The 17,369-nt window shown below is 39.8% G+C and overlaps 1 protein-coding gene across 4 annotated transcripts in view; it reads left to right on the top strand.

Moving 5' to 3' along the window:
• The window catches only part of LOC104259201 (potassium voltage-gated channel subfamily KQT member 1), a 508,020-nt gene that overhangs the window by 53,634 nt on the left and 437,017 nt on the right, over positions 1–17,369 (top strand). For all 4 annotated transcript variants that reach the window (XM_059815977.1, XM_059815978.1, XM_059815976.1 and 1 more), the window contains exons 6-10: positions 418–558; positions 7,457–7,567; positions 8,609–8,704; positions 9,600–9,728; positions 11,905–12,067. In XM_059815977.1, coding sequence (XP_059671960.1) covers positions 418–558; positions 7,457–7,567; positions 8,609–8,704; positions 9,600–9,728; positions 11,905–12,067 — 640 coding nt within the window. The remainder of the gene's footprint in view (positions 1–417; positions 559–7,456; positions 7,568–8,608; positions 8,705–9,599; positions 9,729–11,904; positions 12,068–17,369) is intronic.

The following is a 17,369-nucleotide window of genomic DNA, read 5'->3' as shown; positions in this document are numbered from 1 at the left end:
ACACAAGTTCATTGCTTAGATATGGTCATAATCACAAGACATGGTTATTTCTTAACTGTTATTTTAGCGTACTGTTCATAAAGTGCATTTCTAAAGCTGTTTTACTGTTTTTAAAATGTATTCACATTTGGTATTTTGAATGGACAGTTAAATGGAATCATTCCCTTTCACAAGACACAAAACAGATGTCCCACCCTACATTTAGTTGTCCAAATGGTCTTGTATAAATGATGGCTTCTTGAATTCTTTCGTCTGATATGAATAGAAAAGTCACTGAACTACCTGTTCATACCTGAAATACAACTTACTAATTTTTCTACTGTGATGCAAAAACCCCCCAGATATTTAAAATGTTTTACCATGATAGAATATATATGATGTAAACCTTATGTGCTTGTTTGCTTTCTCTTTTAATAGGAACTCATAACCACCTTGTACATTGGATTCTTGGGATTAATTTTTTCATCCTATTTTGTTTATCTTGCTGAGAAGGATGCAGTTGATGAGGCTGGAAAGACAGGTTTCTCCAGCTACGCTGATGCCCTTTGGTGGGGTGTGGTAAGTCTTTACCAACAAAATACGTGCACAAACTTAATGCACAAGATTTTCTGTTGAAGTTGTGATCTTTTTAAAAAATCTGGCATTTCTTTCTTTGCAGAACATACTTCTGTAGGGAAGCTCAACAACCTTTTAAAAAGGGTACAAGAAAAAAATAATAAATGCAATTAAATTATTTTGGTATTAAACTTTATTGTGAAAGGATGGTAGCAAGTCCTTAGCAAAGACATTGAATGTTTAGCTACAAAAAGTCCACAATGAAATCCACATTTCAAAAAGAGTATAAAGACCCTCCAAAACCTATACTACTTCTTTTAAACTCTACTTAGTTACCTGCAAAAGGTATATTCTATTTGTGGAAGCTGGGTTAATGACTCTATTTTTTTTTAATCTTTTTGTGTAAAGCTCACTCTCTCAGTAATAATGCAGACCTTGATGCAGGTTACAGGTTCCTGGGTTTTTTTAATAATTCCATGATTCCCTGTAAAGGTAAATGGCTCCATCAAAAGCAGCTGGCAAAGCTTCACAGATTCATCAACTACTTTGGATATCAATCATCAGTCAGGGTCAGTGCAAATCTTTTGTGAAATAAAGAAAAACAACATCATTAAGAGGGAACTGGGATTTTGAGAGCATTGTGGTAATTATTGTGTGCATGCCCAGCATCAGTTGAAAAAGGAACAGACAGCTATGGACAGAATAAGAGACCAGATTGTTTCCACACTCCCTTCATATGGCTCTTCTCATCACGTTTCCCACTGTGACTCATGCTTTCCTTCCTTATTTGCTGTTGCACGAGCCGTCTCTTCTCTTGTGGTCCCTTTTCCCCACTAGAGAACCTCATATATTTTATGAGTTGGCTGTCTCAATGTAACAAACCCAAGGAGATCCATCACATCAGTGTTAGTGACAGAGAAAAAAGAAAGGAGTAGAACAGGTGCAGAGGCACCAACTTCCAGAGAGAGAGAAGGATATATTTCAAGAGTGATTTGAAACACAATAAGCTGGATTTGTTCTTAGATGATAGACTTGAAAAATGCCAATATAGTTATTGGGCCATAAACCAGTTGTTTATCTGCATTCACGTAAATTGGTGAGTAAGTCTGGGAAGGCAGACAAAAAGTTCCTAATGGATATGTTTCTAATCCTTAGCTTAGATGATGCATAAGCCTTTACTTCAATGAAGTATACAGAAATATAGATTATATTACAAGTAGCCCAAGTTACTACTTTTTAAGTAGTTCAGTATAAAAATCTTTTAAACATTAAATTCCTCTCATTAGGTCATCAGGTATTTATTTCATTTGCAAAGTATCACCTATGGCTGTGCAAAACAGTACAAACCAAGAGGAATCTAAAAGAAATATCCACTAAATGGCCAGATGGACCTGATTATCTAATGTGCTGGGAAGAAACAAAACCGTGAACTAGCCCATACAACAATCACTTGTTAAAGTCCTCAACAGACATATGATAAAATTTTCAGAACATAAAACCTCATGGTTATAGACATGAGGTAACCTCTAGCTAGTGGAGGAAAAAAGAATAAATGTCCCAGAAGATTGTGCTATATTTTAAAAGCAAAAGTAAAACAATTAGGGTGTAATTGATGTGATGAGAGATACTCTATGTCTACTTTAAGAAAACAAACCAGTACACAGGTTCACTTATTCTGCTATTATTTGAGCGGTTCAGCTCAAATACCAGTGCTCAAATGACTGAACGCAGTGAAATGCAGCTACTGTTTCTCTTTTTACTAATGGGCCAGCTGAATAGTCTGTGAAGTACATCTGATTAAAAGTGGGGCTGCTTGTGGCAAGTTCAGCAGCATTAGGGGCTCCCGTAAAAGTTTGCACTAGTTCAGCTACATCTATGAGAAATATCGCATACATTTTTCTAGCATAGTAAAGTTCCGAAGAGGTTTGTAGCACCGTGTGAATTAGAATGACAGCAGTGAAACAAATGGAAAGCATACAGTTTATTAATAAGGAGGTTTAATTTAATATGTAATCATTAAAGGATGGTGATTTATGTTTGCTCTGCACGACATCTTTGGTGTTTCGTAAAGAAATTCCCAGGCCTGTAACTGCAAAAGGCCAGAAATGCCCAAATTCAGACCTGAGTGGGAGGGAGGAAAAACCCCTTATCAAACTGAAGGGAAGAAGGTACAGGGGAAAAAAAGGATTTTCAGCAATCAGTTTGGGAACTAGGTGTGGTTTTTAGCACCCAGTTCTGCCCGTGTGTATTCCTGCATGGGTTATTCCTGCATGTAATAAAACTTCCATGTGAAGCCAGTGTAGTACTTCTACCTTTCCTTCTTTTTTACTTTTTTTCGCTCTAGTTATCCAGAGCTTGCTTTACAACTTGTATTGAATATTTAGATATGGATTACAAAATATTTTTAAATGCTAGAAGTTACAGCCTTGATTTGAGTGAAGAGTAAAAAATTAAGCTCAAAAAAGTCAGGTTGTGTTTATACAAGCATATTTTATTAATATTTTGGACTTAAGGAATTTAAAAGGAGTTCAGTTATGAAGACGAACAGAGAAGTTTAAAATGTGCTTTACTTTACCTTGTTGATAGATGACTTGGAATCTGTATTTCCAAGTGTATGTATATGCCTTGCAAAGTCTTCAATGGGTTTTGTTGTTGTTTTCCAAAACTTGACTTGTTTTGTGTCATAGCAAGATAAAATCGGCTTTGTCTTTCTCTAGCTGTGTGAGGCACATGAAGAACACTGTTAAATTGTTGTGTAAGCTTTGCAGACGTCTGGGCCTCCTCAGCATTAGTGAGTCACGGTGCAGGTGCAGGTCACAGCTGGGAACAGTGACAAAGGACGAAGTGAATCAGTTTCTTTTTCTTTTCAAATCTTCTGTAACGTAGAAACACAGATGTGGAGTTACTAGGGAGCGAAATTTGATTTCACTTTTGCCTTTCAAAACTGAACCATAGGAAAAAAAATCGTGGTAGCAAGTATTTGAAAGTCTTATGTGTCTGACAAAAACCACAGAGTGTATTATGGGTAACATTTTGCTTTGAGTAGAAAGTGCAAGCTTGCTGAACTTGATACAAATGACCTGAAAGGTTTAAATAGGAAGAAAAGAGAAAATAAAGAATGAATGAGAGTTGGAATTAAATGCTAACTACATTCACCCGCTCCAGTTAAATGCAAGGTTGTTTCACCTAGATTTGGCAGGCACACAGATTAAACTGCAAAGATATATCAAAGCCTTGTGGTATTTTATATGAAGCCACTTTCAGAAGTTATAGCATGTTAGAACACACGCAAAAGCATTTCCAACAGCACTGTCAGTCTGCCAGAATTGCAACCCATGTCACAGCAGTTTTTCTGTCTTTTCTGGGTATTTTTTTCTTGAGGAAAGAAGAAGGGCATGTAGGAGGCTTCTCTTCTGTTGGCCTTCCATGCTCGTCTCTTGCTGTGGGTAATGCTTACTGTTTTTGCAGCAAACTGGACTATTCTGTACCGTTGAACTTGAGTTAAATAGTCGCTCCAGTAAGTTGGTGTTAACTGGCAGAGGTGCTTGGGATCACTTGCTCAGAATTTCCAGCAGTACGTTTCCACGCCAGAGGCAGCAGTTTGATCCCCTTTATATTTAATATGTTTTTTGAGGTGTGCAGTTCTGACTCTTCAAATTTCAGGGCATCTGCCTATCTTAAAGCATGTGAGAAGCTCTGTTGACTTCTACTAAATTAGAGTTCTTCCTTTTTTGAAGTGTACATATATGTTGTCAGAGCCTGTGTCAGAGCATGTACATACCAGCTGGAATGTGCCATAGTAAATCTGTGTTACGAAGGAAGTGTCATTTTCCAAAGCCTAGTTATTAAACATTCTCTGAGCAGATAACTCTAATAACTTTTGGATATACAAGTAGAAGATGATTCCGGTTGTGATTAAGAAAGCTAGAGAATTACATTATTTATAATCCTTTCCACATACTTCAATGCACTAATTAGATTACCAAGAAGGAACCCTCTTAAGGTAGCCAGGGAGAAACTTTCTGAGACATGTTCAGGCACCTGCAGGAATATGCCAGCCAAATGCCTGCTGTAGAGATGGAAAATCATCTTTTCTGTGGTTACAGCTTTCATGCTGTCTTCCATAGTAACACTGAGGCAGCTCAATGTTACTGCAGTTTGTTTTTAAGTCCTGAGTGCTGGAGAACTAAAAAAAAAAGAAAACCAAACCAAAAAAACAAACCCACAAAAAACCAAGAAGCCTTTCATAAGAAAAGGGAGAGGAAAAGGAAGGAAAAATCCCAGACTTTAAGGGGTCATCTGGGTGCACTGAGGAGCTGAAGTGCCGTTAAAGAAACACTGCTTTAACTTCCTCCACTCCCCGCTAACACATACTGCATTTCAAAGATGAATTTTGGGGGGTCTGGTTTAATTTTGGGGGCTGGCAACCTCATCTATTTGTACTGCTGGTAGTACACAGCACCTGAGTCACTTCATGGGCAAGCCACATTAAATCTGGACAAACACCTGGCAAGACAGAGCTCCTGCTGAGAGCAGTTTCCAGTTCAAAATAACAATATTCATTAGAGGATATAGATGCTACAAAGTTGACTTCATCAAGTGAGAAACTGATGATGAATAAACACAAGCCTGTTTTTTTTTTTTAACTTGGAAAAACTCAATTTGATAGTAGTTGGTCATTTTTTCCCTGCAAATTTTCCTTCCAGCTCTCTGTAGAACTGCTCTGAGAGGAGGAGGAAATATATTCTTCCCATGCCTTTACTGCTGATAGTGTCTTCTGAGAAGCCTCTTTTTGCACAATATCTAACTATTTGTCAGCAACTTTTCCCATAAAAGGCAGTATTTCCACACCCTCTTTTGTAGTCAGTGTACATTTACATATTCTTTTAAGTCTGCTTTGGCTGCATTTCTGCTACCATTCAAGGCAAAGTGAAGGGAGTGGGACTGGATTTAGGGCTGGTGCTCCCAAATAGAAGTACATTTTTTCTATTTAAAGCTCTCCCAAGTGGTTGGTATTGGTGACAGAAATCTTCATTTCCTCACCAGAAGCTTTCCACTTCTCAGGGGTGCAAGTCATCTTTCTCATACAATTTAATGGCAGCATCAGGGCTCTGAGTATGCTAAAAAGCCTTAACAGCTCTGACCAGTGAGACCTGGGGCCCCCCCAACACCCAGGGCCCCTGTTTAGGCTCAGCCCTGGACACTTGTGCTGGAGAAGAGCTGGTCTCCAGTTCAGCCATGGTCTGGTGATCTGGAGCTCAACCCATGGACTGACTTCCATACCCAACCTCAGACTTACCTCTTCACCTTGATATTGCCATATGATTTAGACTCTGTTGGACACGGCCACTGTCTGTGAGTCTATCCTGTTGTGGGGCTGGGCCCAGGGTGGTGAGGCCCCTGTTTGGCCAGCTGTGGGAGTCCCTTGGCTTGCCTTGGGATCCCTCCTTGGGGTCACCTTCTGTTAGGGAGCAGCTGGTCCTCGTTACATTACAAACCCTTCTGATGGACCAGCCTTCACCTGGACTCTGATTGCCCCCCAGCACCAACCCTTTACTGACCACTGGGCTCCTGATGAATTCTCTTCCAGCCTGCCGGGGCTCATCAGGAACAGCCCAAAACATCTGTCCCACTCAGGCTCTCCTTCCCTCTGTGGCTTTTTAGGGGTGGCCTGACACCCCCACAGTGATTTAGTCCTGCTACAGCAATTCCCTACTGATCCCAGACCTGTGTGAGCACATGCCTTGCTGAGAGGGAAAGCTGTTGTCAGGGTCCTGAGGGCACTAATTGGCCTAATGACCCTGACCAGCATCACCTGTGGCCTCCACCCACACCCAGGGGCTCTATTTAAGCTGCTGAAGGAGAGGTGGTCTCTAGCTCAACTGCAGTTATGGCTGGGTATGGAGTGCCTTTGACCCTTGGGCTGGTGTCTTGGCTTTCCTTATCCCTGTGGACCTGTCTGCTGACTGCTGGACTTAATCCTGACCCAGCCTGATGTCAGACCTACCTTATTGCTGTGGTATTGCCTTATAATTTGGACTTTTGGTTAGAGCTGGCTGCTCTTTCTGGACTGGGTCCTGACTGGGGAGGCACTGATTTGCTGGCTGTAGTATCTCCTTTGACTCTGGGCTCCCTGTCCCTTAGGGAGCCCCTGGCCCTCGCTGCACCCTGGTAAGCGATGCACAGGTACAGTAATATGATGCATCCTATGGCTTAAACATAATTTTGAGTGGCAAAGAACTGTATTTGTGGGGGGAGGGGAAAAAGCTGAGTATGGCTCTCAGCTGTATTTAGCTCTTTGTCTACTGGTGTGTTTACTTTGGGAGATAATGCCTACTAGAATGGTCGTGTTTCTCCTCTTGCCATGAAGATTCAGCTGGGGTGATGTTAGTTCTGTCCCTTTTCCTTCCTGCCAGCTCAGGGCATAGCTTACCCTGCCGCAGCTAATGTCTCTGCCCGACTCCAGAGTTTGGCAGATGTCTGTGCATTGGTTGCGTGCAAGGCAACACTTTCAAGGCTTTCTTCTCAACCCTGTGGAACTACCCTTTAAAAACAAAAGCAGAAAAACTGTAGGCCTATGGTTTCAAGCCCCCAGGGCTGATCCGTGCAGTTTTGGGAGGGTGGAAGCAGCTAATGAGTACAGTTGTCCTGGGTCTGGGCAGGTTTTGGTTGCATCCAAAACGGTGGCCAGTTGTGAATGCCTGCTGAAGAATGTAAAAGCAGGATAAATCTGCAGTGATGTTCAGCGTACTCCTGTGGTTTCCTTATGCACAAATCCAAGCACTGTTGATCCATATGTATCTCCTGATACTTCTTTACTTTTTTCTTTCTCTTTTTTTCCTGCTTTTGGGGGAAAAAAGGTAGTGCGTTGCAGTAAATCAGATGTTTGTTTCTGGCCTAGGTAACAGTCACAACAATTGGCTATGGAGACAAAGTTCCCCGGACATGGATTGGGAAGACCATAGCTTCCTGTTTTTCAGTATTTGCTATATCTTTCTTCGCTCTGCCAGCGGTCAGTAGAACTTGGATCACTTTATTAAAGCATCTGTCTGACTTGGGCTCATAATTAAGTCGTTTGAAATGGGTGCCTTTGATAGGAAGTAATGGGGTTGGGTGTTGCTTCAGAATGTGTGCACTCACATCCTCAAGTGTATGACTGTGTGTCTGGGCACACACACACGAATGAAATTGCTGTATCTTCACTGCAGTCATTTTAGAGATATGTGGCCCAGAAAGGAGGTAAGAATAACTTTCACTACTCGGAGAGCTGAAGCTATTTTCTGAGGTAAAGAGAAAGAGAGGTTTTTTTATCAGCATGTCAGTGCCAAAGGTGAAACTTCCTTTGTTTCTGCTGTTTTGTGATTATGTAAGAACAATTTTTGGGTTCTGCGAGGAGAGGAACACTGCCATGAAGCAGAGGTCCAGGAAACTGCATCTGCTTTCCTACATGGTACTATAAAGTATATTTGGGCTTTTTGGATCATCAAATAAATGGATGGGGGGAAAATAAGGACAACAATGTCAAGACGACTAGAAAAGACAAAGTATTTCTGCAGTAACTATTAATCTTAACAGAAATGCTGAAATTATAAAGCATATCTTTTGGCTTCTTTGCTCAATTTGCCTGGAAAATCAAACTGGGTTCTGGCTTTAGTTGTGGGGTTTTTTTGTGGCAAGGAATTAAAAACAAGTGTAAAGAATAGCTGTAGATCAGTCATGTGACACTGGCATTTGCTTCTCCCACCATTGTGTAGGGTTGCCTTTGGAATGTGAATGTCTTTGTCAATGCCTTTGACAAATGTCACCTGTAGATCATGGCAATAAACACATGCGTCTTACTGAAGTTACATGATGCCAGTATCAGTGTGCTCAATTTCAGATTTATTTGTTGGAATAAATAGATTTCTGTCACTGTGGACACTTGAAAATCCGGAACTTTTCTTTTTCTAGGGAAGTCTTTTATAAAAATGTCTGTTTATTTCGTAAGCCAAGTACTTGGTTTAGGCATGTGAAGCCATATTGGAGTCTGACTAGGAATTCTGGTTATATTTAGGGTATTCTGGGGTCTGGTTTTGCCTTGAAAGTACAGCAGAAGCAACGTCAGAAGCATTTCAACAGACAAATCCCAGCTGCAGCTTCTCTAATTCAGGTAAGGCCCCTAAGAGTAAGATGCTTAGGAGAGTATTGGAGGGGGGTGTGGCCTAGTAGTTAAAGTACTGAGAATCGCAGTTACTACACCTTATAATAAATCTATAACTTGTGTTAAACCACTTTGTCTTTTTGATCCACTTCAGTCACTAGAGAGAATTAGATAGTTGCCTGTCCCCCCACCTCTTATGAGTGAGCATAGGAGGCTTTACTAACTTGATATTCACAGGCATAATGACACTAACTGGATGCAGTGAGTCTATTTGGGGAAATAGTAAAAAAAAAAAATCTTTAATTCCTAACTTCCTTTTTATATTCCCTTAGGTCCTGTGCATCTGCCAAATCGGAGGTGATGAATGTGTGTACATATATGTGTATACACACACCCCCCTCAGCTTAGAAAAATGTCCCAGCATAAGATTCTATATTATCATATAAAGAATGCAGCAGCATGGTGCACAAATACTAAAATGTGGCACACTGCAGAAAAAGGGAAACAGCACTATTCTGTGATGCTTGTGGAGATTAGCTTTTGTGAGGGTTGTTTGGTTTTGTGTGGGGTTGTGGTGTTTTTTTTTTTTACTGTGGGTAGGGTTAACCCCAGCTCCTAAGGAAAATGCTGCAAAGAGCGTACTTAAGATCACTGTGTGCTGAGTGTATGTTTCCTGGTGCAAATTACACTCACCACAGTTATATACAGGGAAGAATGTATTTTATTTAGGTGTGGTGTTGTGTGGTATAGCACAGTGATTGCAGTCAGAACCCTTTGCAGCCTGTTTACATTGATTGAAGACTTTGCTGTGAGTTTGATTTGCAGCACAATCTGACTTGCCTGTCCTGCAGGACAATAGTGACTGCTTATTCACTGAGATTATTGGGTTTGGGTTTTATTATAGACTCTGTGGCGGTGCTATGCAGCAGAGAAATCCTGCAGTTCTACAGCAACATGGAAGATCTATGTTACATCACCGGTGCAGAATCCCAAAAAACCACCAGCGCCATCTAGCCCTAGTCTGAGAAAACAGGTAACGGAGAGTTGGCAGAGCTCTGTTCTCTTCTTGCTTTTCATTTGGTTGGGATAACTTGCCAAAATCCTTATGAAGTCTCCAAAGGATTTGGAGAGCCGAAAGGCATTTGTAATGGGACATCTGATTGTTTTCCTCATGCCGCAGTGTGATTACTTTAGTTTTCCTTAAGATATTCCTGAGGGACAAATGTTTTCTAATTTTAAACTTGCCCCGGTGGTCAGACAGGTGCCAGTTCTCCATTGCTTTATCCCCTTTGAAGTCTCCTCTACCTTCTTGAAGGGTAGTGTAAGTCAATGATGATACTTTCCCATTTTGCATAGTGGTTCATACAGGAAGAAAGGAGAAGGCTAGTTTAAAAATTTATGTTCGCATTCAACATGTGGCTGATGTATCTCTGCTTTTCTTGCTCAAGTACTTCTCTTCATGGTATTCTTATCTGGGGCCATGTGTAGATATTTGAGCAAACTCCTGAGCTGTGGCTGCAGTAAAGTGGAATAGTGTTTGCCTGCTCAGATGGGATTGCCTAAACGTAGGTAGCTTCATTGGCAAGCTTGCCCTGCCTTCAGCACCCTTTCTGGAAAGGCTCAGGTCTGCAGCAGGTCAAGCTCAGACACCCAGGGTTTCTAAAGTGATGTTAGAGGCCTGGTTTTAGGCAGTGAAATCCCACTGATGCCTGTTGTTGCCCAGTGGAGAATTGCAGCACAATTTCCCCACAGCATGTGTAGAAAGCTGTATCAGCAGGATCTGTGTGTTTGTATATGTTTTGGTGTTACAGCAGTGCGATCTACTTGGTGTTGAGCAGGGTGTAACTTTGCCATGAGACTAGTTTCTTCATAACTAGAGGAAGAAAAACGAGGAGAAAAGTGATAAGGCTGGGTAGTATGTGTTGCTGAACAGCAAGCAATCCATGGTGGGAGGGCTGCAAAAAATAGACAGGTTTTAGTGCCCTTAGTATTTTCCCTCTGTTTTCTCTAGTGAGAGGGATTTCCTGAATAGATTATTAAACCTGAACTTCCCTGTGAACTGCTAACCCTCGTTCAAGAACACAGTAATGGTTGTTTCATCTCTTACCAATGGATCATCGTCTCTTGTCAAAGGAGACTCATTCTTTCTTTCCCTACCTAGCCTCTTATTTTAAAGACTTAAATGTGTATTGATCATTTTGTGCATGTTGTAGCATTTTGCTCTCCAGAGAATTCCTAGTTTCTTTTCCTGCTATGATAGCTCATAATCTTTGCCTTTAGAAGCATTTTAATGCATAGTAGTGCATCCACTGTCTACAATAAATGCCTATTTCTACCATTTTTTGTACCCTGTTTGATTAATTTTGAACATGCTTTTGTTTAATTGCTGCAGAGCTGAACAGAAATATGAATTCCAAAAGACTTGAATGCAGACTGTAATAAAATAAGAACCAGTTTACTTAGACCGAATAGCATTGTCCCATTTATGAATATATTGAGCCGGCAGCTGTTTGTGTTGATGTGTGTGAATAATTATTCTCTCTGATGCTTATCTCCACTAACTGCTTAGTGGTCACATCAGAGGCCAGGGTATTTTGCAGAATTGACTGCGGTAGCCTTAGATCTCTGCTCCTTGTCAGAAGGTTACTGGAGCATCAGGCAAATTGAAGTACGCTTCTTACCTCTGTTTTGAGGTGTTTGAGTAGTAGAACTAGAGCCAGAGGGTAGGTAGTCATGAAGACTGGAAACAAATGCTAATTCAGCCTTTGTGGTAAATGGTGAAGTTTTCTTTTGTGAAAAGGCTGCACAGTGCCTAGCTCATAATTCAAAGTCTATGGTTATGTTTAGAGCTTTAGAAAGATGTTACAGCCAAGCTGTTGTACACCCAAGTGATTAGTATTTTGGGTGCCTTGAGTTTTGGACCCAGTTTGAGAAACTTTACTTGAGACATGATTTTTCAGAATTTGCTAGGCATCTTCTCCTGAGAATCAAGTTCTTACCAGATTTAAGTTGATGATTCAGAATCAGCCACTTTGAAAACCTTAAGCAAGGTTGTAACACTTTCACTGAAATTCAATTGCTTTCTTTAAAAAAAAAAAAAAACCAACCCCAAAACAACCTCAGATGAATTTACTGTATAGTGAATTTCACATGTGTACTTTTCTGGTTTTGATAGTATCTTCTGATATATCCCATTTCTATTACCACAGGCTAGAAGATACAAAAGAAAAGGAAAACTAGGCTGTGGTAACGGTTCTGCACCTGTATTAAACCCAGGAGAGAATGCCTTGTCTATTCCACAGATCACTTATGATCACATTGATGAACAAGACGACAAAAAAGATGTGTCTTTCTACATTGATGAACCAGGAGGTAATTCCTTTCATTTATGCTCAGGTTAGCATTTTTTTAAGAGACAATATTAAAGTGAATTGAACTGAAGAAGGGAAAAATTTCTGTGAAAAAATAATTTTAAACTAATCAGTAAAGCAAGATGCCTCAAACTGAGGACAATTGCATAACAAAAACAGGGGGACACAAACTAAAGGAAATCTTTAGATTCATGTGGTGTGAACATCAAAAGAGCTTTCTTTTGTTTGCCAAAGTTAACTCAATTAAGATGTTGGTTATATTGTTAATTCTACTTTTTTGAATTATCTCGGAGGTAGATGGAAGGCTTCCTCAGATCTACCTCACCTTTAAACTTTGTCACATAGAGCCTGAAAGAAGGAAAATAAAACAGGAAAAATCTCTTACTTTTTTACTGCACCCTCTTAAACATTGTGCAAATAAATTGTGACAGGAACAGCTAAATATTTTTATGCCTATGTCAACCAAGAGGTTTTGATAAGTGGACTTTTTCTTGCTTCATTTAAAATTTTGTCTGTTGATCTAAGTGGCTGTTGTATTTCTCCAACCTGGAAGCTGTCTGAATTTCACTGCTGAGCTAAGATGTTTTGTTTGTAAAATTCTTTTTTTTTTAATTTTTAGTGGAAATTTGGGTATGAAATAGTATTGTTTACTATAAAGTGAGAGGTTTTTTTGAAAGATAATTTTTCCACCTTTCTGTTGATTTCCTTTGTCTGATGGGGTTGGGGAAACTTGTGCTAGTTGTGGATCTGCTAAATCTTTAGCTCAGGGGAGACAACTCCTCAGCCTACGAGGAAACTATGTTCCATACCTAGAAGCATGCAAAGCCTTGCTGGGTTAACTGAGGTATCAAAATATGCTGGCCCTAGTTAAAGGTATGTTATCATGTGGTGCTTTGACTTAGGTTTTCATCTGTCTTTGATAAACCTGAACATCAAATCTGTATAAAATTGTGTGTCAGCTTCAATGTCACATAAGAATAGCAATTTCAGCCTGGAGAGAATATGGCTGTAGTCTTGACACGATGGTTTCTTTAATAAAAAGTGCTTTAAATATTTTTGCTCTTAGAGGAAATATGTGGTGTCTTCTACCTTTTATGTTCAATACAGGAGTTTCACTGCGTTCCTCTGACTTTACAGAGTTGCTGGATTGTATTGTCAATGCAACCTATGTCATCTGAGCAGTCACTCAGATGTGGAATAGCAGGGATCTGAGAGCTGTGGCATATTGAGGCACATCTGTAAGGGGTAGGAGCATCTGGCTCCCACAGGGATTTAGAAAGACCTTCAAGCCTCTGCTTCATGCAACTGCTACCATGAACTGCCATTATAGGAGGAAGAGTTTCTTTCTTCCACTGATAGAGGTTTTTGTTATCCCTCATGTTCTTCCTTATGTTTTATAATCTTATAGAAATCATATGTCTGGCATTTTGAGGTCAGAATGCTTTTCAGCAATGGTGGTATTTTAATTGTTTTTTGGCATTTCCACTGCTTTTATAGGGTTCTGGGAGAGGGGGTGAAGGGTGTGATTTATAAATAAAGTTGCTGCTTTAACTACATGTCTCTTAAACATGCTGAGAATGAACATAGTGTTTTGTTATTAGAGCTGTGCAGCTTCTCTTGCTGACCGTGTAATAGCAGATTTTGTATTTTGATACTGTGGTTATGAGTCAGTGATGGACAGAAGCAGCAACTTGTAACAGTACTGAAGACAGTTAAGATGTTGAGGACTATGTTGTCTGTATTCATGACTCTGCCAATGCACACTTATTCACATAAGCTATGTTCCTTAAATGTTCCTAGTTAATCTGAGTAAAGCTCTGTGTATCAGAGGAAAGAGATTGAAAAGACAAGCCTATATCTCTTTCTGCCTGACAGCTTGGTAACAGAAGAGAATGGAATAAGTTTTTCCACTTTCTCAGAAAAAAAAGTTTTCTTGTTGTTGTGCTTTTATTATAGCTGGTCTAATTTATTCTTGTTCTGAGAGACAGCCATGCATGTTATTCCCTCACCAATTAAGTTTTATCTATTTTTCATTTTCTTTCACATTTTGCCTTAGCCAGTGTTGGGGTAAGTCACACTTCATTTGATTTTTCTGATTCATTCCTTCTGTTGCAAGGCTTCCAGGAATGTAGTTGGCTAACTCGATTGCTCAATTGACTTGAACATTCTTGACACCTCTCAAAAGTTTAAACCTGATTTCTCTCAGTGAAGTTTTGCTTGCCAGAATTAATAGGCTTCTATTCTTGGGAAGTGGAAGTACTAGGCTTCAAGGCTGTAAATGGGGGTATTTTTTTTCCTCTCTTAAAAAGCTGAAAGTAGAAAAGGCAGAGAAAATAATAATAAAAAAGGCAATTGAAAAGGGCCATGCCAGCTTCTATTCCAGTGTTGCTATAGTGGAATATTTTATTCATTGGTTGTGGGGGCTGGATGTTTTACAGATGATGGCAAACTTTGAGGTTGAATTAGATCACTTTTATAGGCCTGAGTTAGGAGGAGCGGAGCTGTTGCTTTAAAACAGCTCTTCTAGTCTGCTGCTCCAGTCAAATGTGAGAGGCTGTAGGGAGACCTGAAACAAAGGCCTGGCAAGTGCAGGCACCAGAATAACAGTCCCACTAAGAAAATGCCTTGTTCTGGGCAGAAGTAGACTAAAATAAAGTTAAAATTTCCTTGATAAAGGAGAGATTTACCTTAATGCAGGAACTGTATTGTGTGAGCATACCTTTTTTAATGGAAATAAGGTTTTTCTTAGGATATCCTGGTCATGTATCCATGTCCACCCAGCATCCTTTTGGCTTGCTCAAAACTTGCTCAGGAGGTGTCTTTTGAAGCTAGGCAAAAATGCTTTCCTCTTCTATGTGAAGAAGGTTTGAGAAAACGGAAGCCTTATAAAGCCTATAGATATGATCAACATTAAGGTTTCTGAGATACTTGTGTATATGTAATAAAAACCATGTATTGGATAGTGCATAATGTAGAAACTAAATCTTTACATATCATAAATGATGGAATCTTGAAACAAACACTTGGTAACCTGGAAGGAAAACAGTCTCTGACTTAGTTCTGCACCACACATAGAGTTTTGGGTGTGACTAACATAATGCTCTGTAACCCTAAGAACTTTAACCATCCTCGCACGAATGGAAAGGCCAAAAGTCGTCTTCAATAATGATTTCCTTATTTGAAGTCAAACCTCTCAAAATGAGGAAGCTCTTCAGAAAGAAATGAAAAAGGAACAGCTAAAGCAAGCATGGATTTAATAAAAATAATTCTGGAAAATAACTGTGATGCTGAAGATACTCGAGTGCAGTATATTCTTTTCATGGATATCTCTTGCTTCTACTGAGGAACTCTTTCTTACCAGGGTGTATGGTTTAATTTTTTCATGTAGTGATTTAAAACCCTCAGTGATTTCATCCTCACCTGACCTTACAGCCATAATGGTTCTCTATAGTCTTGAAATAGATCTTTATCTGTACTTCTGTCAACTATTGTGTACATGCTCCCCTGCAGCAGGGTCTGTTATCAGGATGACAAGATGTGTATGAACTCTCTGGTGTCTTTAATGTTCCTGTAACATTTAAAGAAGGCACTTAAATATCAAGGTGGTAGTTACCTATGATATCAAGAGTGAGGGGCAGGTCATAAATTCTGATCCAAATAGAAGAAAAACAAAATACCAGTTACACTCAAATGTTATCTTCTACATGCACTTGAGTTTCATCTTCACATAACAGCTATTCACTGCAATGTATGCTTCTCAAAATGAACTGAATAGCTGTTTCATAACACGTTTTATTAGGGAGGAAAAAATTATAAAAACATGAAAGTTTTTGGACCTTGAAGGTCAGCCTCCTGGGACATCTCCAGCAGATGGAATATATTATTCTCTGTCAGTTATTGTAGGTTGTATACACAACTCATTATTGTAAAATTTGTCAAAGTCGCAAGACTCTCACAGTGATAAATCTCTACTGGGGTAAAAACAAAATTCCCTATTTATCACGGTGCTTTTCTGTTTGCTTTTTGGAGTTTCTTGCATGCTGACATATTCCCTCCCACCTTCCCCCCTCCGTATTTAAAGCAAAACTGCACAAGAGGAATTTTACCAGGAGGGGGGAGAAAACTGTAATTTTCAATGACCCCCGGAATACCTTTGCAAGCCTTCTTTATATAAAGAGTGTAATAGTGTTAATGTTGATTTATTCTGTCTGTAATGCTAGTTTGGATGCTGACATTCCAGAACTTGCCTATCTAGTAATGGATTGGTTGTTCCTGGAAACTGGTTGCATTTCCATTGGGGAAAAAAGGGCTGCTTTCCCTCAGTGGAGTTAAATGGATTACAATCTGCAGTACATATAAAGAAGCAAACATTTTAAATGAAGTGGATTCATAGATTCCAGTGCTGACAAGCTGAGTGAAAGGTGAGAAAAAACACGTGGCTAAAACTAACAGAATAAGGCAAACACCAAAGCTTTTGAGGGTCTGCATAACTGTCAGTAAGTCAGAGAAGCACAAATATAAAGATATGCTCCAAATTAACAAGAGAAAGTATCCAGATACCATGCTTCTGAAAAACGTCTTGCTCTTAAGAAGGTGAGTTTAGCAGATGCTGGTGGTTTTGCACTAAGCATCTGCATTCAGCATAGGGCTGTTAACTTCTAAATGTCAGTCAGTTCAGGACTTGTAGGTACTAATGGTACTTGCCTGTGGGTGAGAACTGTGGAAATGTACCTGTATGCCTCTACCAGAAAATTTTCAGTCTTTGCTGTTTCAGCCCCAGCTGTCCTGAGTGAGAATGTCCAGTGAATCCTGTGGTTTATCTTGCACGACCAAAGTGGATGGTAGAACTGGGGGTGGGGGGGTGCTGTAAGGGGAGATAGAGGCTGAGAGGACGGGAACAGCTGCCTCTGCCAAACTCACACTTACTTCTGATTATATCTGGCAGCTTTTGAGGTTTGAAAATTTATTTTTGTTCTGCATTTATTCAACTCCCTGTTCTGCCTGATTTAGGACCAGAGTTTAGATCACCCGTCACACCGGACTTGAGTAGGGACTCTGTACCAGATGGTCCCAGAGACCATGGGAGTGCAAAGTGAGAGAAGGCGTTTGCAGCTCCCTCAAATTTTTTCTCATTAAACTTTTTTTTTTACTGATATTACTAGACTTTTTTATCCAGAAAACACTTTTGCTTCATCAAAGACAGTACACTGAGATGAAACTTCATTTAGTTGAAGATGTTTTGGCTAACTTCAGTTGTGATGCAAGACTGAATTTAGCTGTTCAGTAGCAAAAAAAAGTTTCTC

This window comes from Gavia stellata, chromosome 4 (genome assembly GCF_030936135.1).
Source record: "Gavia stellata isolate bGavSte3 chromosome 4, bGavSte3.hap2, whole genome shotgun sequence".
Taxonomy (NCBI): domain Eukaryota; kingdom Metazoa; phylum Chordata; class Aves; order Gaviiformes; family Gaviidae; genus Gavia; species Gavia stellata.
Note: the sequence above shows the minus strand (reverse complement) of the source record. Positions and strands in the feature narration are given on the sequence as shown.